This window comes from Rhipicephalus microplus, chromosome 8, assembly GCF_043290135.1.
Source record: "Rhipicephalus microplus isolate Deutch F79 chromosome 8, USDA_Rmic, whole genome shotgun sequence".
In the NCBI taxonomy this organism is placed as follows: Eukaryota; Metazoa; Arthropoda; class Arachnida; order Ixodida; family Ixodidae; genus Rhipicephalus; species Rhipicephalus microplus.
This window is the reverse complement of record NC_134707.1, coordinates 41,510,328-41,534,816: the sequence shown is the minus strand read 5'-3', so window position 1 is coordinate 41,534,816 and position 24,489 is coordinate 41,510,328. Positions and strand designations below refer to the sequence as shown.

The 24,489-nt window shown below is 46.0% G+C and overlaps 1 protein-coding gene across 1 annotated transcript in view; it reads right to left on the bottom strand.

Annotated features, from left to right (window-relative positions):
- Positions 1 to 2,472: 2,472 nt before the first annotated feature.
- Positions 2,473 to 24,489, bottom strand: part of LOC119164411 (uncharacterized) — a 53,471-nt gene continuing 31,454 nt past the window's right edge. Inside the window, exons 2-3 of the mRNA XM_037416600.2 lie at positions 11,317 to 11,581; positions 2,473 to 4,008 (exon numbers count right to left, since the gene is read on the bottom strand). Coding sequence (XP_037272497.2) covers positions 2,882 to 4,008; positions 11,317 to 11,578 — 1,389 coding nt within the window. The 5' untranslated portion in view covers positions 11,579 to 11,581 and the 3' untranslated portion in view covers positions 2,473 to 2,881. The remainder of the gene's footprint in view (positions 4,009 to 11,316; positions 11,582 to 24,489) is intronic.

Below are 24,489 nucleotides of genomic sequence, written 5' to 3'. Positions count from 1 at the left end.
TAACATTACTGATAATGCAGTGAATATTTATCACTCGCGGGATTTGTGGGGAACAAATCATAGCGTGGGAAATACCTACAAACAGCGCAACGCCACTTCTGAGAGACTGTGTGGTATGAAGCGTACTCTCATTAAAGCTGGCTGCTGAAAAAAGTCTATCTGAATAAGGTTTGCTTTTGTTTGATCATTCCTGATGTTGTTTCACTCCATCGGGACTTGAAACTGATGTTTCCGGCATTTAGAAGAAAAAGAAAACGTGGTTCCTTTTTGGCCAGACACAGCGGGAAGGTTGCTCCACGTATAGGAAGACGCTTAGGCTGATTGTTTGGTGGATGTTTTGGTTGATGCGCAGTCTATTTTCCCTAAGCGTGTGCAGTTCAAATAACGAAAATGTAGCATGCCACTTCTGTAACTAGGTTCCAATATTCCCAGCAAGCATACAGTTATGGAAGCATAGATTGTGTATGCATATGAGCATGAGAATCAAATCGTTTGAATCGGTCCTGCCTTAAACGATATAATTCTTGTGATTACGGCTGAGCCAATCCTGTTACGCCTTGCCCTGAACGGCTTTAGCTCAAAAAGAACAGAGTATAGTTCCATTACGCCCAAACTTGGTTCCCTCGTCGATATCTCCTTGGCTTCCATAACAGCATGCAAAAATAAAGACAAATGTTCAGCATTGAGAAGGCTGCATAGTTGCAGTCTCATTTAAAAGGAAGGGAAGTAATGTCCATCACCTGTAAAGCCGGTAGGTATGCCTTGGTGTCATTTTTTCGCATGCATACACACACAGCATATCCGGTGAGCAGCACGTCACTGTATACCATGGTCGCGAATCCAGAAGCCGAGAGGCGTTGCGCAAGCACAAGAACTCGCTAATGGGCAATTGGGTCCTGTGACGACTCTCACAATTTCCATGCTCGAAAGATAAGGGGAAGACTTCAGACGACATGTTCCTGCGGTGTGGAGAGTCTACACGTAACAGACCAAATGACAATGAGTTGGTCGTGCTATGATGCCTATGATGTTTCCATGTTATATGATCTCACGTGAAGGTGCCTATATTTCGTTGTGACTTGATATGTTCGTATTATTGGACACTGAAGATATGTACGGTAAAGTGTACTTCCTTTGTTATGGTGCAATTGAGAAAAAATCAATTTAATGAATATCGCCATTCGGCTGATTACTATTTCCTTCAAAGAAATCACGAATGTAGGCTGTAATGCAACAGGTAGCAAATCCGCGGGTCATATAGGATAATTTTGGTCATTCCTAATTAAATTGTGCCCTTCTCGGGTCCCTGAGATGAGATACACAACGTGACATGTAGACCATACACAGTAATTTCTCAGAAAATGTTGAGCGCACAGAGATACTTTCATCTCTCCAGTCACACTAATCGATTTGGCTATGCAGAATGAACGCATGTAATAAAGCGTAATTCTAAATACTAAGTACTTTGAAAATTGAAACCGAGCACATAAAGGAGCACACGCCTCATTTATATCTTTATACAAACACACAAACTAGTATATAAAGCACTGGCACGCCATTCATTACAGAAGTGACACAAAATTTCACTTACTATTGTATGAATTCACTACTTCGCCTGCTAATTTGTCTTCCTTAAAGTGAGAAATATGACATCATCCATGCCCAACAAAGCACACACTCTATTGACTGCAATAAAGAATATGCTCAGTAGTAATAACCGCAGTTGTCAAGAAGATGTCCCTAGAAGGTAAGCGGCTCACTTTACAACGTCTGCTCCATGCGTAATAAATCTAGATGGAAGACCTTTCGTATTCAGCAAGATCTTAGGTATTGTTCATTGAAATCATGGCTGTACAGATTAACACCCGACCCACTCTTTCTCAGCTACTAAAGTCATTTAAACATCTTTACTCTGTGCAGGGTTGCCAAGTGGACTTAGTCCTGGGTAACCAAATCTGCATTTAACTTACGCTGTTCTCTTAGCTATGAGCAACACCTGTCCACCATATCTTACACGACCGAGGTTTCTTTAGACAATGAATGTAGGATAAGTCTCGCCAGCAGACTGCGTCTGATTAGGGGTTTTGATGTTCACTGGGAAACACGGACACAAAAAACTGCACGGAGTTTGGCAAACAATCAACCAACAACAAAAAAAATCTCTCCTTTGCTGCGGCATACGGTCGTGCACTCCTGTATCAAACAAACCTGCCATCCAAAAGTTAATGTCTGTACAAAACTTGATCTGGAGCCCACGTGATGGTCGCCACATGTAACAAGAACAGATATATCTATATAAAGAAACACCTGAAAGCCCTCAAAAACACAGCAGTTTACAGCGGCTTCAGCCTCCAGCATTGTTACTTTTCTGCAGGAAACTCTAATAGAGTGATTCGTGATGAAAAGACCGCAGATCTCATGTTTTCGGTAAAAATCTACACACCGCAAAGGTTTAAGTGCACAAAAGTAATTTCGGGTTGGTGTTCTGTAAGGTTTTGTTTGGATCCTATGTTCGCAAAGTCACAAATGCACTACTACTCAACGTATACGTGCTTTCAACGTATGCGTGATTGCGGAGCTTTCACGGCAGTAGTCATGCCAATATTTATAAACTGAGTAGATTACCGTGGTTTATAGTAGAACAAGAAACTTTCTGTATCTAAGTACACTTGTGCGTAAAAAAAAAAACGGGGCTGTGTGGACGCCAGCACACTACGCAAAAGGAGCAAGTGTTTTCGAGGGCTTTTTAACTATCATCCACTGCGATCACACATCCCTTTCACACGGTTATTCATTACATTGGAGACCGTCGTCTGGCACTTGCACTACACAAGAGACTTTGTTCGTAACGCGCTGCAGTTCCAAACTACGACTCCGCGGCTCACGTCACGTGGTACATGCCGTCGACGAGGAAGTCCATCTTGGAGTAGTGCCTCCTTTGCCACACGTCCAGAATCCTTCGGCCGATAAGACCCATAACGACGAAGATTAGGAGAAGGCCGAGACACAGGCCTATCACTAGGCTTATGGAGGGAGACGTTTTGGCGGCCGTCAGGTCGACGTTCAGCGTCGTAGGTGCGAAGATCTGGATGGGTCCCCTGAGGTCGTTGGTCTTGGCCGCTGCCTCAGTTGACTTCTCAGTCACGTTCAGGCTCTCGGGAGTGATGCTGGTTGCGTTCGTCGACGGGTTAGAGGGCTTCATAGGGGCCGACAACCTCGACCACCAGGCATCATCGTCGAAGGTGTTCGTGGGAAGGATCTTCTTCATGGAAGCCTCCAAAGCGGATGACACTGTCGTGGTGGTGCTGGTCGTCCCTTTGGTCGACGTAGACGCTACGGGCATGTCGGAATACGCTGGTGGAGGCATGTCCTCGCTAGCGAGCGTGGTGGAGGACGATCGGGTCGACGATTCTGTCGTTGAAGACGTCACCGATGTTGTCCCCTCCGAAGTGTGATTGGCACTGTCTGTAGACAAAGCTGTTCCCTCGTGAGGTCCGGAGTTAGTCCTTGACTCGGCAACGTGGTTCAGGAGATCTAATATGCCACTAAGTCCCAGAGGTGCTCGCGTCGTGGACGTCGTGGAAGCGTTCACACCGGAGGCTGCTGTGACACTCTCCGTCGTCACGGCGGGGCTGTTGGCGTCGCTGTCTTCCGTGTTGAGCTTAGCAGCCGACACAGTGGTCGCCGTCGACTTGTCCCCGAAGGCTGTCGTGGCCATTTTGGCGGTAGTCACTTCAGCGACGAACGGTAACGTCGTATCGATAGTCGGCGACGACGTCAAACTTGACGAGGAATTGGCGGAGGTCAGATTGCCGGTGTGTACCTCGACGTTACTGTACTTGGGCCATCCGGCCACTACCCGTCTTAGAAAGGCGGTTGCCGTACGGTCCAGGCTAAGAAGCCGGGCTGACTTCTTGAAGATGCATTTCTCTGGTGGTTTGCAGTTGAAGAGAGCGCAGAGCACAGTACCTTTGTCTTGGACCTTGACAGTGGCGACGCTGCAATCATCTGCGCAAAAGTACAGAAAAAAATAGTGAACCCTAAAGCTAGTGACCCCTGAAGATTATGCTTTAAAAGTTCAACACGGTAGCGATGTCTTGCTCCTAGTGCATACTCTAATCACTAAGTGCATGAAACAATTTCGAACTTGCTATGCACCCTCTACGTGGGTGCAAGGGAATAGGCGCAGCAGTGTGTGTGCATTTTGTATTGGGTGACCGGCTTTAAACCACGAAACCATTATTATAATCGCATATTCTGACGCCCGCTGGCAATGGGCGCTTGTACCACGCATTATTACTGGGGTATTTCATGTTGCATTGTGAAGCATGTCTATAAGACGCGTCTGCATGTCTACAAGACGCGTCTGTTTGTAAAGCATGGAAGCCGCTTTCACTACATTTCCAGGCAGAGAAAATGTTTTCCCTGTATTCGCAAGCAGACGCGTGTTCCTGTGGCATAACATACGCTTGCCACGCAAACAACCCATTATCAATCCCCACTCGGACCCAAACGACCCTGGTTCGGCCCCCACTCTGATCAAGGATTATTTTTTATTTTGTTTGCATCATTCTCAATTTTTCCGTCATGCAGACGATGATGATTTTTTGCTCAAAGACACACCGCCTTCGCCTACGACGGAATTTCTGCGAAACAAGCTCTTTAACGCTGTCGCGTTAAACTACCCCTGAGAGCTGCAGCAGCTGCATGCGAAGTATTGATTCCCCTATGCTTTCCTTGTGTTTGTGTACTGTCGTTTTGTTTGGCATATGCAAAGAGGTTATACAAGATGAGGAAAATAAAAACGGAAGGACAGGGAAGGACAGATTGCCTCGACGTTGTTGTACTTGGGCGATCCGGCAACTACCCGTCTTAGTAAGGCAGTTGCCGTTCGGTCCAGGCTGTGAAGCCGGGCTGACTTCTTGAAGATGCATTTCTCTGGCCGGCTGGCTTCCTTCTCCTGGTGAAAGGGTAAAAATCCTGGAGGGGAAGCTTCCAGTGAATCTGAGAAGCAGCTAGATGTGTGGTGTATCAGAATAACATAGTACAATACCGTAAAAGCTGGTTAATTTATTTTCAAAGGCACCGCAAACACTGTCCGAATTAACCGAAAGGTGAATTACTGAAAGCACCTGGAAAACAATGGGTAAATATGCACTTTCCTTTTCTTGAAGAATATGCAAATACAGTAGTTATTTCCTGTAAGAGTAGCGCAAGAGTCACACTTTTTGTGATTTGCGACATCATTTTTAATGTGAACGCGGCTAAAGACTACAGTGTCTTATTCTGAAGCGTGATCTGCAACAGATTGCAAAGAATACGAGAAGAAAGAGTTCCGCAGCGGTCGAACCAGCAACCTCACGCTCCTTAGCGCTCGACGCTAACTACTACGCCACAGAGCGAACCCTCTCGAACTTGTTAACGGCAGGCAATTTATATACAACACACCGTTGAACAGTCCTCTGAGCTCTACAACTTCAACGCGTTTTCCTCATCAGAAGCGAGCTGACGCGACGGGCTCGCATTGGGCCCGCTCTAAAGTACGTCGCCCCTCGCATTTCGGTAAGCACCACCTGCATGGAGCGTGGTATCTCCTGCGCGTGCGATTATCAGACTCATGACTCGGTAGAGCACAAAGGTCACTTCACTTGCTGCCACCGCCGCAGTTATGAAACAAGCACGCTTCTCGCACACGAAGAAGCAAGAATTTTGTCAGTTTTTCGCGCTCATCCTGTGTATACATGTACGTTGATTTCAAGTGTCTGTTTGAGCAGCGGGCTTTGAGTGTCTAGCTGTGACAGTTGTTTGTCCTCGCTCGTCCTCGGTATGCTCATTTCGCGCGTGCTGTCTGTTTGAGGTGCGCGCTGCAAGTTTCGAGCTACTTGTCATTCTTCGCGGGACATTGCAATTTGCTCCTGTAAAATTCATTAATTCGACCTTCTGGCGAAACAATGCACAATAAACGCTTAACTAACTCTGTTAGGTCACGTTTCACTTTCGCGTTATACTGATTCTTAAAAAGAAGGATTAACCACGGTTTTCTGTGGAATATCATGCTCTGTGCTGCCCTGAAGTGATGGCGCTGCTGCAAAATATGACCGAATTAAGAGTTTGAGGTCAATAAGCGATGCATACGCTGGGTGGGGCCAGGGAACACATGCGAATTATCTGACTACGAATGAACGAGTGTCGAATCCACGAGCGTTTAATGTACGTGCTGATATGAAGCCAGCACTTTCTTGCGTGCCGTTTACGCGGAAAACTCCGGCCTTCTCGCGCGATGCCGGTTCAGGGATAATGTGCCTTTGTTCTTCTAACGTAAGTATTAGCCTATACACAAATTAAGAGGCCACTGTTGCCGACAAAAGTAACACATATCAATCAGTATCGGCAACTTGATCTCCACTAAATTTTGCCAACACTTTGACCTTTTTTCTAAGGAGATCAGCAAAGCAAGCACGCCCATTGAGCTTATCTATACTGGAATATTTACCATTCCCGAAATCGGCAAATGTTTTTATGTTTTTTCATTGTGATGACTATGTAACGTACGCTCATGGGGCGGCTATATGCTCTCCCATAGTAGAGTATCTACAGTACTATAAATCGTCACCCACTTTTTCTATACACATTCGTCCCGCATTCGTTGACGCGTTTCTGAGAAGCTGGCCGAAACTGCAGCGAAGTTACGCATCGCCTTGCGCTCCAAAACGCCGTTTCCCCTGATGTGAGCTTGGCATCATGAATTACGTGAACGCTTCTAGCATTGAATCCCAGCGTTGAATTGTCTCTGACGGCTGCTGCATGGCGTTGTAGACAAACCCCAGTGCACACCCTGAGGTGCTAGGCTATGCGAAGCAATCGTGGTTTGGGCAGTCACAATCACCTGTTCTTATGACCACGCAGACACCACCCTCACAGCCGCTTCCTACGCGTGATCTATACTAATATTTGGCGCATTTCGAAGAGATGTGATGTTCGGCAATGCGGACGAACTGTGATATAATGCCACCTATGCTTAGATGTTTGCTTCGCTTTCCTCAACAAGCTGCTGATTCTCTGCACGTCCCACCATCCCCCGAAGAGGTAAAGGCATCACTACAACCTTACTATTTCTTACTATTTCTGCCTGCACCACCAAATCTTGGCCTCGTTCTGGAACCGATGCAAGTATAAACGTTTTCACACCCTCGCCGGGAATGGCAGCGGCCATGGCGTCTGTTTCCAAAGAGCGCTATGGAGTTCGTAGTGCTGCGGACAGCGACGATACCAGTGTCTACTTGCTCAGTTAGGAACGGTCTAAGGACGACTTTCAACTCGTACAAAGACATAAGACGAAGTGCAGAAACACCAGGTCCTCCCTGAGTTCAGGCAAGTCTACCGTGATAACTACTCAGAAAACGGCAGTCAATGCGATTATTTCTGTACCAAAGCTTGCTACCGATAACTTGAGGCGACTCAACAGACAATCAGTCTCGGTGCTTCTCGAGGCGGCGGTGCCAAAAAAAGTAAAGGACGTGAGACTCAACTCACGAAAAAAATGTTCTTGCTGTCGACGTTGCACAGGAGACTGCACTGTCCACAATAAGCAAAATTACGAAACTTGATGGCATAAAAGTTCGCTCGTACATCCCATTGAGCAGTGGTACCACTAATGATGTCATCTATGATGTCGAAATCTCTGTTTCGAACACAAACTTGACCAGTCTTGTGAAACCAGTGGCTGATGGTATCAATATCATACATATGTCTCGCATGGGCACATCTCGCTGTATAAAACTAACATTCAAGAGAGAATTTCGGCCCTCGCGTGTCAAGGTGGGCCACTTTCGGCATCCTGTACGGCCGTTCATTCCAAGGCCACTTCAATGTTGCAAATGTTCGAGGTTTGGACACGTGAAAGCTGTGTGTCAGAGCACAATAATTTGCTCGCACTGGGCCAACCACATGCTACGAACTCCTGCTGCACTACGGTACTCAAGTACCACAATTGCCTCGGGTCGCACGACGCTTCGTCAAATGACTGCCCCAACATACAGAAGGAAAAGGGCATTATTAAGCACATGGTTGCGAGACCAGTCGTCTCGTCAGGAAGCTGTTGCTGTCGTCAGAATGCGGCGCTCCCGACGCCGTAGTGGTTCAGGGCACTCTGTGACACGTATAGTTCACAGGTGACACGACCTCTTTTGCTTACTAAAACATACGTGACTGCGTCAATTTATGAGGACAGGACCACACCAGAAAATATGGACACTGATAATTGGCCGTCATTACCAAAGCTGCAGCCAGAGCCACAAACACAGCCGGAAGCCCAACCACAGTCAAAGCCACAGCGCCACCCTCAGCGAATCGAACGGTCGCAGCAGACCGAGCCAACATTGACCGAGTCAACGACAGCGCTGGTTAGCCATGCCATGCCCGAAAAAGGCCAGGACATCCGTGCGACGCTACGATCTCTCATGGACACTATATTTATGCTTTTGAAAACGCTCAATACTCCATCAACCCAAACGGCCTTGACACTGCTGGAGGTTCTCAATCCAGTGTTTTCAGCGTTTCACTAGTCACCACGGAGCGCCCATGACCCTCTCCAAAGCCGCAATTTCCCTGTCACATGTCTGGATGCTGAAGCCATGTAACAAAGCTTTCAATGCTTCCTGGGCTGAGAATGGTCTCGGCCAATGACCCAGAATACTTTGTTCCGACACAGACCGATCATCTAGTCTATCCACAGCTTTAGTAAGCTCATGTTTTGGTGCATTGGAATGCGTACACTCACATGGAAAATGGGCGATGGTTTCTTCGCGGCTACAGAGCTGAGACGTTGAAAGGTTGTTTTCAGGCCTGTCTGGTTCTGGTAGGTTATTGTTCGGTTAGAACTCGCACAAATACCTTGTAAATGCCGTGTAAATACCTAACATATACATATTTACGTTTAATTTGTGTGTTCTTTATTTACCATGTATAGTACATAAGTAAACATATATTTTTTTTTAACAATTTTGGTGTATCTGTGGTTGTTGTGTGTCGTAGCGATGTTCTGTTGGATTGTAATTGGTGTTCACTGTTCGTGAGAATAAATTTCTCTAGACACAATTTATGCTCTGTACATAATGTAAATGAATTTCTTCTAAACAGACCCACATTTTCTAAACATGCCAGGGTTTTCCACTTACGGGACGGCTTTATGCTCTTCTATAGTAGAGTACCAAGTACTCGAAATTGCTAACCAATTTTTTTAAACAAACACAAATTTTTGTCGATTGCGACATCATCATGTATGAGGCCCACAGGACGGCTTGATGCTCTCCCACAGTAGAGTACCATGTACTATCGTTAACAAAGTGTACAAAACACAAAAACGTTTTTAAAACACACGAGAACGTTTTGAGTTTCGTGCCATCTTCGAGAAGGTTACTGTAACTACATTGTAGAGTACATTCTACTATAAATCGTTGAACATTTGTTCTAAACACACCCAGCACTCAATATGGTTGAACACTTTTTATATCCACAAATGAACTCTGTTTTGACATCGTTGTTGATGCATGTGTAACAAGAAAATGTTGTGTTGAAATGTCAGTGCTGTCTGTGAAAACAAAATTTTCAAAACATACACCAGAGTTTATACTATATACTAGTGAGTTCGACGTCAATACTATTCGTTCTGAACACATGTAATGCTTTTTCTTGTCTGGTGTAAGGTTTAGGTGGCCCGGCGTCAGTGTGCAGGCATATTTTAAAGCTGATAGTCTTTTTTTTTCTGAACGCAGAAACTTTGGTCTGTCTGTCTGTCACGCAGTTCATCCACCCGGCCGAAGTTTAAGCACTTCATGAATGGCCAGCCATGTTAAAGTAGTGGCTGTGTTCATTCTTGTGAACATTGTCGATCAAAGCAAATACTGCGCTTATCTGAGGTGCAACATCAATACCTAAGGTGGTGTTTTCTTTTGCCGGAAAATAGGCCCATATATATGAAATTCTAAAGAAGCTAGTGTTTCTTGAGCTGCGCTGCCAGTGCGATGCTATGCATTAAAAATGTTTCTGCCGATGATACGGTGCTGCAACGTGGCACTAGTCCTGGGTTCTGCACAAGTTCATGTTTCCCGTCGCCACAGCCAGATGGTGTCCGTAGATCACGCAGCTCCATAACTCACGCGGATGAGACCAGGACGCAAGTAGCACAACTGGCAGAAGACTATCGTCTTTCGACGACATTTGTAGAGAAAGACGCAGACACGCAGGCAATACTTAGGGCCGAAGCCCCTTACGCCGCGGGTCGCATGTCCCGCGTCCTCGTCGTTGTCCTAGTAGCCAGCTACATTGCACTGCATGTCAATAAAAACCGTGTCACAGCATATCCACAGAGTGAATAATGATGAGTGGCACGAAGCGTCCGTCAGTCCGCCCATGCTTCCGTGCGTCTGTCCATCCGTGTGACCGTACATGCGTCCGTCTGTCCATGCGTTCGTCCATCTGTACGTCACCTGCTTCGCCCCATCCACTCGTCATCATTGACCTCGTGGATGTGGTGTGATTTTCTTTTCATTACGGCAGTTTAAGGCCCCCCCCCCCCTGTAGTCGTACGGTCTTAGCGATGTTGGCATGCAGTGACGCAGTCTCACGCATCGTAAACTGCCGAACACTTGATAATGTTCTGTAAAGGGCTTCACCCTATAGTACAGGATGATGGCACAGAGTTTTTCAAAGCACTGGGGTTTAGAGAAAGCGAGGGAAAAATAGACTTTAAACGGGTAGAATTAACTAGAAGGAGGTTATCTGATTGGTGGCTAAAGTCAAGGCACGAGTGAAAATTAAACCCTTCACTGCAAAGTACGAATCCTCAACCTCACTATTTAAGAGAAAAAAAAAATGAATGTAGTTTTTTTTTTGTTCATCAAGTATTACGGCTTGGTGGCTCTAGCCACCACCCGATCTAAAGGGTACAGCCATATCCATCCATCCATCCAACCAACCATATTGGCGTCACGCAGGTCCCCTAAACCACCACGTTATTGTGAGAGACGCCATAGTGCACGGCTCTGGAAACACTCAATTGCCTTGGGTTCTTTAACATGCACCTAAATCTAAGCACACAGGCCTCAAGCAGTTTCGCCTCCATCTAAAAAGCGGCCGCCGTGGCGTGGATAGGATTCCGCGACTGGCGGGTCAGCAGCCGAAAGGCTTAACTTCTTGACCACCACGACGGGGTAGGTAGCGGACAGCTCGTTAAGTGGTTAAAGATTAATTGTGAAACTCATACAACTGCACACAGTCGCTTCCCCTCTTTTTCGCCCCCCCTCCCTGCACACGTACCTCTCTTGCAGCAGCGGTCCACGCACTCCTGCAGCTTCCCGGACCGGGTCGGCTCGATGAGGCTGACGTTGGCGCCGGAAGCCCTGGAGGCGGTCTCGTCCAGCGCCTGGCCAGTCTGCCACACGCCCGGGGGATCGCACTGGCTCTCCGCACCCATGGCCCGAGCCGAGGGCAAGGACTGAGTCAGCAGCAGCGCGGCAACCACCAGGAAGAGACCTCGCGCAGATGTTGACGACAACATCGCGGTGGCGTCAAGCTTCATGTTCTGGAATGGACATGAGTTTGTAAGCTTCAACGCCTCGTATCGGTTTGGTTGCCGACGAATACTACTCGCGCAGACTGCGCTTGGTATTGTAACATTGCGTTGAAGCTACAAGTTTGGTAGAGTGAATCCGTATATATTTAGGTTCTGGCAGATCGCGGCCGCAGTTAAAAAAGCGAACAGCAACAGTTTCCACCCAACTGATCAATTCGACTGATCCAGTGCATTCGCGTTGAAGAAATAGGCGTAGCGCAAAAGTAAATATAATGATGTGGGATTTCACCGAAATAACAAAGGAAGGGAACAATGTCGCTGCACACTAGACCACTAGCATTAGGAAGGAACATCTTTCCATTTTTACTTTTTTAAAACAATGGGTTTTTATTAACTACACGAGTTTACGCAAATACCAGCATCGGCCACCGTTGATGAGTTTACACGCGTCATGCGCAAGAGATGCATCGTTATCTTTGAGTGTATGCCTTTGTGTTCTCTGAATGAAAACAATATTGACAATGCATAGATTAATTACACCAATGTTCGCTATATTACTTAATTACTACGCCGCATAGGTTTGATGACACTCGAAAGTCGAGCGAAAAGTGATCGCCTGAAGTTCCTGTTATTACTGCACAGTTGTTTTAAATAGACCACCCAAGATGCGTAGAGACCAAGATAACAAGGCAAACACGTCACACACGCGATCACACGCTCGAAAAATACTCGCCAATAACACATTATATTATTCTTTTTTTTCCCCCTAGATGCATTCGTGAACGGAACAGCGTACAGTTGGTGGCTCTAGAAATGCTGCAAAATACGCCTAGCAGCTAATCAGAGGCCTGAAAACAGACTACTCGTATGTGCGGTATTTCCCTGGTGATGATTCTTTCCTTGCATTGGCTCCCTCGTCAATACTCGTACTTGCACCAATTACAAGTGTGATTTATCACGTTTCTTTCTTTTTTACGACCAGAAGACATGAATAACATTACCACTGTCCCTTTATTTTGTGCATGTTAACTCCTACCTATTTTGTATTTGTTTAGCAAAGCTACTCCGGTCAAATTTTATTTATAGTCAGTGTTGATGTGAGTGTTTTTTTTCTTCTTTTGCTCCCACTTTTGTAAAATCCATGCAAGATGGTTAACAGTATGGCGAAAATATATAAATCAATATATTACACCAATTATTGTTCCAGTTTTGCGGGCTTCCATCTTCACTTTTGTGGAGGGGCCCATTTTTATTTTTTGCGCAGTCGCAGCCGTATCTCACACGGCTGCCACTGCAGTCGCAACAGTTTCTGCAGAGCCCTGAACAAGAACCCCCTTAGCTATGAAGTTTTACACCACATAAGTAAACTATAATAAAAAAATGGAACGTGCTATTTGCTCTTCAGTAAAAAAAAAAGTTGAATAAAGGCAGCACAAAACCGAATTTGTTCCACGTCTCTTTAGCTGCTAGCTTTCCTTGATTACCGCAACTGTCGCAAGATATCGTTTCTGTGCGCTTGTCGCCGTACCTCGTTTCGGGTTCTTGCGAGACATTTGCCGTTGAGGTCGCACGATCGAAATTGCCCCAGACGCTTTCGGAGCGTATACGAGTTAACACTTCGGTTCCCATTACGCGATATAGAACATCAAAAGTGAGGCGAATTCCGGTTATTGGCTCGTAAAATGCTAATGGCCGCGACACTGTACTGCTGACGGGAACGAAAGCAATATGGCGTTTCGTTGTCGGAAAGGACGTCAAATGTTGGGTAAAAGCCAGAGGGGGGAAGGACTACGCATGACGAAAAGTGAAACAAAAAAAAAATAAAATATAAGCCTTCGAGCATCAGAGAGCTGATTGGGATGTCATGAAATGTGGAGGTGGTAATGCCGCAACGTAAAAGAGTGGTTTATGCCAGGTTTCTACCCTGTCTGTAAACGACAGCCATTGAAATAGTACCTCCTGTTTATTCTTCGTAATAATTAACACTTGCACAATCCTGCACTAAGTAGAATGCGGGAAATGTTTCCGGACTAATAATTTTTTTACTAGCTTCAGTCATCCATAAACATCCACAGTCTCTAAGCAACGTGCTGTGTTTAGCACAGTGGAATAATTAGGGTGAGCATAGTACGCTACTAGAGGGACTTCGGAGAAATTTCGGCTGCGTGTGGTTCTTGAAGTTGCACCTACGTCTGAGTAAACGAGCGTGATGGATCAATTTATTTGATTGACTGATTCGTTCATGATTGGAGGATATGATTTACTTATAAAACATGACAACAAGCACAACAGCGGTGTTTTTTCTAAGAGACGTCATCTTAGATTGATAGCTCTCATACGATGTCACCGACTCAGGCACTTCCGTGTTGGTTAATTCAGCATGGTGGCTTCAGTAGTGTTAGGGCAGCATAATCACGAGTCGTTTAAGCCGATCGAGTTAATTTCATAATGACGACACAAGATTATATCTACCCTCTATACAAAAGAACCTGTATGCGATGTACTGGTAAAAATAATATGATGTTTTAAAGTTCACTGACGACCATGCTGGTACACAGCATAGTGGTTTGAGGGACGTCAGCGCTATTCTATATGTCACATGATTGGGGAAGAAAGAGGATTTCCAAAGGATCATTTTTTTTGTGAGACACAATGAAACGAATCCGACAAATAGGCCAAGAAAAGCACGGAAGTCCTCAATAGATGTCTCTAACAGTAGTGTAGTAACTGCGCCGTAAGCCTAAATTAAAAGGAAGAAAATCGCCTTTTCTGTAGATGTGATCCGGACAAATCACCTTCAGATGATGTGTCCCAGTGCTGCGCCAATAGAGCTACGACAGAAGCCGCTTCCCTGTCTACTTCGTAGTGCATTTCTGTACTAGGGATCTCTGGGAGTGTTAGCTAGTGCCAATCTCAAGAAAAACAGCGAGTGTAGAACACTCTTTTCACGTGGCTCATTATCTTTGTAAAGTAAAAAGTTGGGAAGTTGGAGTTGAGTCATAATAAACAGAGGGGCGCTAAAATACTGCACAGAAGTAAACGGGCACAGACGAGGTGCTACTAAAAACTGCAATGTTTTTAATCAAGAAAAACATACTTAAACCACCATGCAATCATATCCAACTTAACACGTGGACAAGGAAAAAAACCTAGAAAGCGTGTCCCCAGGTTGTCAATGTCAGCTTACGGTAGTTTAAGTGTATCTTTCCTGAATAAGAAACATATTTCAGTTGCTAGTAGCGCGTCGCCTGTGTCCCTTTTCTTGTGTGCCGTATTTTCCCGCCTTTCTGTTTATCGTCATCTCTGCACGAGGAGGAAGCTCACCAGTATGATTATGGTGAATATAAACTCTGGCTCAATAAAATTATCTACAGGGTTAAAGAATCAGTTGCTTGTTAGAGTTAATATTGGGTAGGTACCGTGCCCCCGCAAGTTAGCTCTTGAATTACAAGGGCAAGGTTGCGCAGATGGGCCGTCGTAAAAGGCACATTTGGAACACTCTTCTCTTACTAAAGTGCAGTTCTTCTTGACCGAAAAACGTTCAGAGGTACACGATGTGCTCGATAACGAGACGCGCCGAAGCAAGAAGAGAATCATTGGGTGGGCCCGTGACTGTAGGGTGTGGGTGGGCAGTGGTGTGCTGTTTCCTGGCTTGCTTGATAATATACCGACATCCAACTAGTACGTGCCATCAGTGGATGACCACACTCGGCCCTTTTCGTCAGTGCACCCGCGTCTCGCCCACACCCTTGGACATTCCTTCCAGGTCTCCTTGGCCCAAGCCCTGGCTGCAGTACAAATGCATACAAAAGAAGGCGGGGAAGCCAATATGTGGTTCGTGCGCTGCGAACTCAAGTCACGATAAGGCACTAAAAAGAGCATACGTTCTCTCCCTTTTTCTCCCAATCTCCCACCACCACCAAAAGGTAGGCAATTTCACCGATGTCTCTCCGGCGAGAAACCTTAGGGAACCACGGCCAAAGGCTTCCCCGCCCTAAAAGTGCTGAAAAGGGAACGCGCTGTGCGAAGCCCAATGGAGCGACCGTACACTCTCAATCACACTTGTGTAGAGCTGTCAATCACTTGGCTCATGGACGCTGGATGTGGTAGTGAAAACTTTAAAGGGGCTATAAGATGGACAACATATATGCTGAGACCAGCCCGCAACGTTCTGGTTCTTACGGTGCAAGTCCCTAGTTCGTGACTCCAGTGGAGGTGACCGCCCCCCCCCCCCCCCGGAAACGTGCAACTAAGGCTTGTTTGGCCTGTAAGTGGTGGCAGCCGATCAGGGTTATTCCTCAGTCCTCTCGGGTTGGTTTGGGGAAGAAGGGAATGGCCTGGTCATAGGGGCAGCCCCACACCGTGAGATAGGCGTCCTCAGACACCGTGTACATACCTCCCGAAACGGAAGGTCAATGTCTTTTGGAACTGCCGAGCACAGCAATGCATAGGTAAGAAAACGGAGTAATAGCAGCTCCACCGCCTTCCTAACCTAGACTGGAGTACAGGAGATGACAATCTAGCCACAAGCTCCCGTTCATGTTTGAACTATAGAACAAGAAACTAGCGTGATTCAGACTGTATGCATAGGTGATCTACGTTACCATGAGATCTCGATTCACAGTTCATTGCAATTTCGCTGCAAAATTCCTGGCTTCCCACGTATTTGTAGTGTCGCACTAAGAGACCGTGCTAGCCCCAATATAACTGAACAAAGAGAAAACGAAGCCACAGAAGGTATATAACGGATGTTACGTGTATGTCTTAACTGTGGCATAACAACTGAGACATAAAAGAAATATAATATTCGATGAAATATAAACTAAGCGAAAGTACCGACTGAACGTACAACCTTTTGGAGAACGCGTTTGACGCTCACCAAAAATACCAACAGAGGCCTTCGCTTTCCTACTCACTTTCTATGTTTGTGTTAGACAGCGTCACCTGCAGCAACGAGGGGTATAGTGTGGAACACCCTTTTATCGCCGTCAGCTGGCGTCACGTAACACGTGATTCGATTTCGAGCCGTAGGCTGACCAATAAACCATCGTAAACAACGCAAGACGTCACGTCTTCCTTACCGAGACAATAGCTTTGAATAAACGAAGTCGTAACCAGTCTTTCTATGCCAAATGAATGATTGTATAGCAGTCTCAAAGGCTGCTCTTATATAATAACATCAGGGGTTTTACGTCCCAGAAACCACTATACGAATATGATGGACATCGTAGTGGAGGGCGCAAAGAATTCTGACCATCTGTTGTTCTTTAACTTGCACTGTCATTGCACAGCACACCAGCTTCAGCCGTTTTGCTTCAATCATTTCGTCTCCACCAAAAGGCAATTGCCGCTGCCGGGATCGAACCCATGACCTTCGGGTCAGCAGCAGAGCACCGCAGCCCCTGGTCCACCAGGGCGTACCATCTAAGTTTACCTGTCCGGTCTCATTTTACAATCTCCTTTATTAGCGCACCAAGTATCGAGGGCGTCTACTCCATTCGGACGTATAGATTTCGCTCCTTTCGGCAAGACTGAATGCACCTCGCTGCAACGCGTGGACTAAAGCGCTAAATAATGAGAAGGGTAAAAGTGTCTTGAAACCACGCAGGTAGGAAGGCGTGGTATCTTCGCAAAACGGAGATGGTGCGCCCGAAATGAGAACCGAGTCCGGAAACAAAGCCGAAGACGCGAGACAGGAAAGATCGAGCGCTTTTTACGCGTTTAGCGCAGAACGGAAATACGCGCACTTGAATCGGAACACAGCCTTCTCCCGGAGACAAAAGGCGTCGAGCACCAAACGAGTGCGAGTCAAAGAGAGTTGGTGCAGTGGAATTGAAGACTAAATTTGGCCTCGGGGACTCAGCTCAAAAGTTCTTTTTTTTTTTTGGTGAAAGGGAGAAGAAAATTGGACGTCGAATTTGAATAGAATGAAAATCCAAAGCAATTTCCGTGCTCGACGGATGTGAAAAAGAGCGCACCTTAGCGCTATGATTTATTGTTGCGTCAAATCTCTCTACATGCACTCTTACTTTTCAAGTCAGTCCTTATCTCGACATTTTTTGGCGTTTGCCTTAGCTCTTCGTATGGTCTATGTCCTTAATTTCCTTTGCTTCTATAACGCCTTCCTGTGCAGCTGTTTCTCCGGGTTTGCTGATTGTTTTTTTTTTCATTACCGATCTTCGTGAAGCTAAGTGTACACTTACTAAAGCGTTTGTTCAAGGGCCTATAGAGAAGTGAGTGAGTGGGTGAGTGAGCGAGTATGAGTGAGTGGTAATGAATGTTTGTTTTCAGCACTAAATAGAATGAAGCAGAGAAAAAAAAATGGGGCGTTTTAGATAAAGCATCTGGGAGTAATGCGTAACTTAGCCAATCCGCTTACTGCCGGGAGTGCAAGAAAACCACCACTGGTTGCCCGTACAGTACAAGCAATGCGGTTAAGCACATTTTCAGAAGAGAAAATGTGCTTTAGAAAGTTTTCCGGAAGCATTTTTCACAAAAAAATAATAAATCAGTGGATTACTGCTGTTCTCAAAAATTGGTAATGCACTCATACCACCACGGGGCATAACACATTTTGCCTTCATGTGGAGAAACTAAATATGGCAGGCTCTTTGCGCGCACGAGAATGAAATCTATAGGCAATTTCACATATAATCTCGACCACATGGTAATTACTTTTCATGCACACTTCCTAAGTTTACCGTATAGTGATTTGTTGGAAGCTTCATTAGACCGCAGCACTCACCATAACCGAAACGCCAGTAATTCGACCACGCATTTAGAATATAACGCGTTCGATTCCCACTCACCACACTTGTACTATCACTTGTTGTTGCTTTTGCCTTCCAGTTGTAGATAATAAATAGGTCTCATATGGGGCAGGGATGATGCGCGATTTGTACCGTCAGTATAACGTAGCACAATCATCATGTAACCTTTGTTGGCGTGTCGCTTACCAACATTGCAATGGAACTCGTAACAACATCGTTACGCTGCGTTGTCCGAAGCCCGTCTGTTTCGCTACAACATACATCATGGGGCAAGCTCAAGCCACGCGCTGTCTGAGGACTTCCTACAATCTACAATAATGCGCGGAAACAGAATGATGGTTATTCGTTCGCGAAACACTCCCCCGAAAAATGATGCCAACAAAACGCACCAAGGAGAATGTACCAAAGATGGCGAAACCCCGCTAGTCTTTTCAAGGCCTTGCTTTCTTCTTTCGTTTGCTTTCTTCCGATACTTTGTCTTTTCTCCAATGGACAATTCTGCAATGTCATTTCGTAGAGCTCTTGTTGTGCCCTTGTCTCCTCTTTTCTCCCGCTGTTCCCGCCGTCAGCGAAACGGTTCACGCAGTTTCTTTCAATGATGTGTCACGCTTCGCTCTCGTAGTTTCTCGTTCGTTTGTCCCACCCACTTCCGGTCGGCAATAGCGGTCATTTCCACGCCGCCATGTTAGTTCCCTACGACGGAAACTGAAAGCTACGTACACGACACAGCGCACTCTTTTGGGAACTTGCAAGACGATAGATAGGTGGCGCTTTTTCGACATTTAATCTTGTGGGAAAATGTCCCTGGAAAGATGACGCGTCAGGCCGAACTTTGTAACAATAAAAAACGTCAATAAATAATTACCGTAACAATTATATTTCCCGTGATGCTCTGTAGTAAAGTTACAGCGTTATAACTGATCTGGTCTTGGGAGAGGTTATCTCCACCGACATTTGTTTGAAAAGAAGCCCGACGAAACTCCGTCGGCGTTTATTGAAAATGTAATGACTTCCACAAAGGTAATTCTCGATCAAGCCACCAGCAATGTGGAAAGTGTGCAAAGCCTTCTAACGCGAGATATTGCCAACTTGCGAGGTTCTCACGTTCCACCGGATGACGTGTATGATAAAGCACACACCTGTATGCTAGTGGTCAATGTATTGGACCTCAATAGTGGAGCACCAATGTCCAGATATCGCTGTCAGGACAGCTCTTAAGATGTTTTTTTATGTCTATCCAGTCTACCACTGCACTGCACCGACGTCGTTTACTCGCGTGTACATCACGTGCGAGAGTTGGGGACGCCCATGCCGAAAGCTGGACGTTTCCCATATCCAGAATCCGTCCTGCTATGGGTATTGAAGTTCCGTTCGTATTTAAAACAATTTTGCGTAAAGGATTGTAGCTACCACCGTTTCTTACGAGCAGAGACCGAGGCAATGCTTACTTATTAATAGGCTTTTGGCAAACAGCCTTTTCGGCAGGCGTCACCTCACAGATGGAGTACTTATGCTCTGATAACAGAAAGGCTATACGCTAAACTTGTTGTTGTTCTCGAAAATTTGTACAGTGGACCGAGAAGAAGAAAAAGACGAAGAAGATTACCTTCATCATCGATTCATTTCGAGTGAATGCATAATGGAGCGCTTTTTGATACAAAGTAGTAAAATTGATACAAAACAGCCGTCGTGGCATTGCTGCAAAAAAGCGAAAGACGATGAGAGTTGCTTGTTGTCTGTTTACTGGTGTCATCTTGCTCATCCAGTACTCTGACAAATTAAGTATTCTACACGTAACATTATTAACAACATCTGGGGTTTTCCGTCACACAACCACGATACGATTATGAGAGGTGTCGCAGTGGAGGGCTCCAGAATATTTTGGCCACCTAGTGTTCTTTAGATCGCACTGACGCTGCACAGCACAAGGCGTAATACCATTGCGCCTCCATCGAAGTGCAATGGCCGGAATTGGACCCGCGAGCTTCGAATCAGCCGCCGAGCAGCATAACCGCTACACCACCGCGGCGGAGGAATAGTTTCAACTATAGAGTGGAACTCAAAACGCAAATCGCCGCGAATTTTCATCATTTCTGAGAACACCGATGGCTAGATACATACCGAAGATTGGTGTAAGTTTTTGGTAACGTTGACCATGAGAATATGTTGAAAAACACTTCCCCCGCAACTGCACATGGTAATTACTTTACGCAGTCACTTCCTTATAGTTTATATAGTTGAGAGGGTTGAAGTCCACCTTTTGGGTTTGTTTGACGAGTATAAGGATAAGTTTGAATGTTCCGAAATTCCTGCAAACTAACATTAAAGACGAAGCAAGAAGTGCAACTAGACGAAGGTATACCTACACAACCCCACGTCTGAGCCTTCCATGTAAGCGGCAACACACCATTCCGAAAATGCAAAGATTGCAGATTCTGCGTTCGTTTTTATGATGGTTGTGTGTAGTGTGGTGCGATGGTAATGTTATCTGGTGTTTTACGTCAGAAAGAGACGATGTGTCTATGAGACACGCCGTAGTTGAGGGCTCCTGAAATAAGGACCGCCCGATGTTCCTTAATACAGGCACATACATGCCACAGTACTCGTACCTCTAGCATTTCCCTTCCATTGAAAGGACGACCATTGCGGGGTCGGTATGGAACTCCCAACATTCAGGTCAGCGGTATGGTTACCAACCGTCCCGCATTTTGCGGGACTGTCCCGACGTTTTATAGAGCATTCCGAATTACGCACCACCCCTGTCGGCACAGCTGCATGTCCCGAATTTCTTCGGGACCACTCAGTTACAAAAGTTTTTTTGTGATCCGACGCATGCCCAACAACGCCCGTCACGCCGTGGAACACAAAGTGAGCGTGAATCGCACGCATGTTGTGGTGGATACAGCGGTGGCTGCCAGGGGGCTCTTGGCTGAGCTTCGTCGTGAAGTTTGAAAACGAGTGCATTCCCCAACAAGGGGAATTCTCACGAACGACGCCTTGCCAGCTGAGGTAACTCCTCAAGAGGCCGCAAGATTAAAGAAAGAATGGACTTGCGTGAAAAATACCGTCATAAAGAAATGATTTCGCTGGCTTCTAGTCTAAGTGTCCCCCTCTTTCCCATCTCTTCGATTTCCCGCCTTCTTTGTTTGAAGAGTTGGCAACCCTATAGTCACTGGTCGAGACGCTCCAGATGAAAGGAAGACAAGTGTCAGTGTCATGCACTTTGTCTCTCCGCGTGTTACTTTGGGCGCAATTTCTTTTGTTTCCTTCAAAAGTAAAAAAAAAAGCAGTCATTTGATAGCAATCCCCCCCCCCTCTCCCCCCGTGACGTGAGCGTTTCATATTGGTGACAGCGGCACTGCATTCCGAAGATGGCAAAAATGTGGGCTATCAGTTCGCTTTTGCGATGGTCCTCTATCTAGTCCGGTGCGAGCGGTGTCCATTTACTCACCTTTTGGGCACACGCCCAGCAAAGCTCTCCCGAAAACGGGTGTGCGGAGTATACTGTTCATATATAGCGCGCGTATAGGTCAGCGGTGAAGAGTGGGGTTCCTTGCATTTTTAACGCGCGACAATGAACGGCCGACGTGACAGGCATCCGGCTTGAGCCATGAGCGCCGACGGCGAAGGACGACCAAGGAGCAGCGCGTAAAAGGCCGTGTCTATGCGCAAAGGTTTGAAAAAAGAAAACATACAATCAAAGAAAAGAAGAAGAAATGAAAAGAAAAGCGAGGAGAGGTGGGAGGCCGGGGGAAGCGATATGTCGAGAGGAAAATCGTCGATGAAAGGGTAAAAGGTTACGGCCACTAGGGTGGCTTATAACCTAATTTCTACCCGCCAGCGTTACGCGACCGTGCACCCCCCGCCCCCCACTTCGGGCGCGATCGATAATTTTTGGAACGGGAAAAAAAAAGAAAAGCGTGAAGAGACGAACTCGGAAAGAGCAAAATGACGGCAGGTGGACGCTTGTTTTCGAGGGAGAAGACCCGCAGTAATGGCAGCGCTGTCTCACGTTGAGACGCCGATGCGATAGGAAATACAATAAAAATTAGTACGATATTGTTGCGGGTCACACTGTGGAGGTGGACAACGGTTTAATATTTAAAAATATACACGACTATTCTACCTGATGCCGACTTAGTAGCGGCCCCAATATCATTTTGAGGAACACCTTAGTGTGGAACTTCGCATTAATTTAGACCATCTGAAGCTGCTTAACGTCGCCTAAATCCAAGAACTCCAGCTTCTTCCCTAAAACCGTCGAAATGTGGCTTCCTTGAGCGTAAAGGACTGCATTTTGGTTTGTGCACACAGAAAGCATGAAGACAGAAGAAATAGGGAGTTAACGGGCTGACAGCCTGCCCACCCCCTATTTTCTCTCTTTACTGAACTCGAGTAGTCTTCCCTAAAACCCATCTAAATGTGGCTTTCTTGACTGTAAAAAACAGTAATTTGGTTTGTGCACAAAGAAAACAGGAAGACACAAAAGGAAGTAGGGAGAGAACAGGCTGACAACCTGTTCTCTCCATATATTTTCTCAATGTCTTCTTGTTTTCTATGTACACTAACCGAATAACTGTCCTTTACAGTCAAGAAAGCCACATTTCGATTGTTTTAAGGGAAGAACACCCGCGTTCAGTAAAGGAAAGTAAACTACAGGGAGAGGACAGAAGGGGACTATTTGTCAGCAAACTTAGCTCAACGCTTTGCAGCGTGTCGTCGAACGGTTTGATTGACGCCCAGCCCCGCGCAGCTTTGGGTTTTGGTGCCGAGTTGTTACTCACGCATGCCTGCATGCTATCCTAACGTATGTTGGAAACAACGTTCAGCGCTTCGCGGCTGGCATCAGTCAAACCAGTCCAGGCCATGTTGCGGAGCGTCCTAGCTAAGCTTGCGGACGACTATACAGAGGATGCTAGGGTTGACGTGTGCGCAAGTTGGATTAACCAAGAATGAAAGAAAGAACTGCGCGAAATTCAGACAAGCCACAAGATGAAGAACGCATGACAAGCAATACGATGGTTTGCGTCACTGCATTTTCCCTACCCCTTGTTTTGAGAACGGAAGATTGAAAAACACCTGTCCGGTGGTACAAAGTCAGACAAAAATCCATACAGATTTCTCACAAAGAAAACATCCTAGTAACTTATTCATCCTTGTCCGGGGAACAAAACAGGGAGGAACTCATTTTCGGTGTGGTTTACCAAGAATAAACTCAAAGTCAGCGCTCTTGTGGTGCCTTCATCTTGTGTCTTCTCTGAATATTGTGTAGTTTTTTTCCTTCTTATATATAGAGAAATGACAAGCATGCGCGTGTTCACTTATGCACTTGTGGAGTGAGTTCCTCGAGATAGATAAGCCGAGTTATCAGACCCGCCCAAGTGCACAAATAACCAGACAACCCGGCGGCTCAACGAATGCGGTGGTGATTTACCACTTACAGCTGTCGGTCGGTAGGGAAAGTCTAGAGCTACGTCAATTACAAGACATGTTACGTAGTTAGTTCTCAAGTATGCTTTTTTTTTCCAATGTCGTCGCTTCTGCGACATAAGGAGGATTCGAGCGCATGCTGTTCAAGACCATATATATCTTTTTATCGTTTGAATACCCGAAAATTTCCGTCCATCGTATTTGAGTATACATTAGGCGTAGACATGATAACTGCTGGTCATTAGGTGTAACTAACTGGATTCCCAGAGAAGGCAAGCGGGTTAGGGGGAGACAAAAAGTTAGGTGGGCAGATGAGATTAAGAAGTTTGCGGGTGTAAATTGGCAGCAGCAAGCACAAGACCGAGTTGACTGGCGGAACATGGGAGAGGCCTTTGTCCTGCAGTGGACGTAGTCAGGCTGATTATGATACATTAGGCTATACATTGAACTTGTTTAATAGGCTATACATTAAACTGCTTTCGACGAGCTCTTTTTAAAGCAACAGCAGAATAACGCCGATATTGCGCGCATGTAACACACACACACACACACACACACACACACACACACACACACACACACACACACACACACACACACACACACACACACATACCGAGCTCAGATTCTATAGAGGGAACTTACACAGGGTGGGTAAAAAATGATGAAGCAGAGCAAGCTAGCTGTACGTTGCCCCATAACCGCTGACGACGCCAG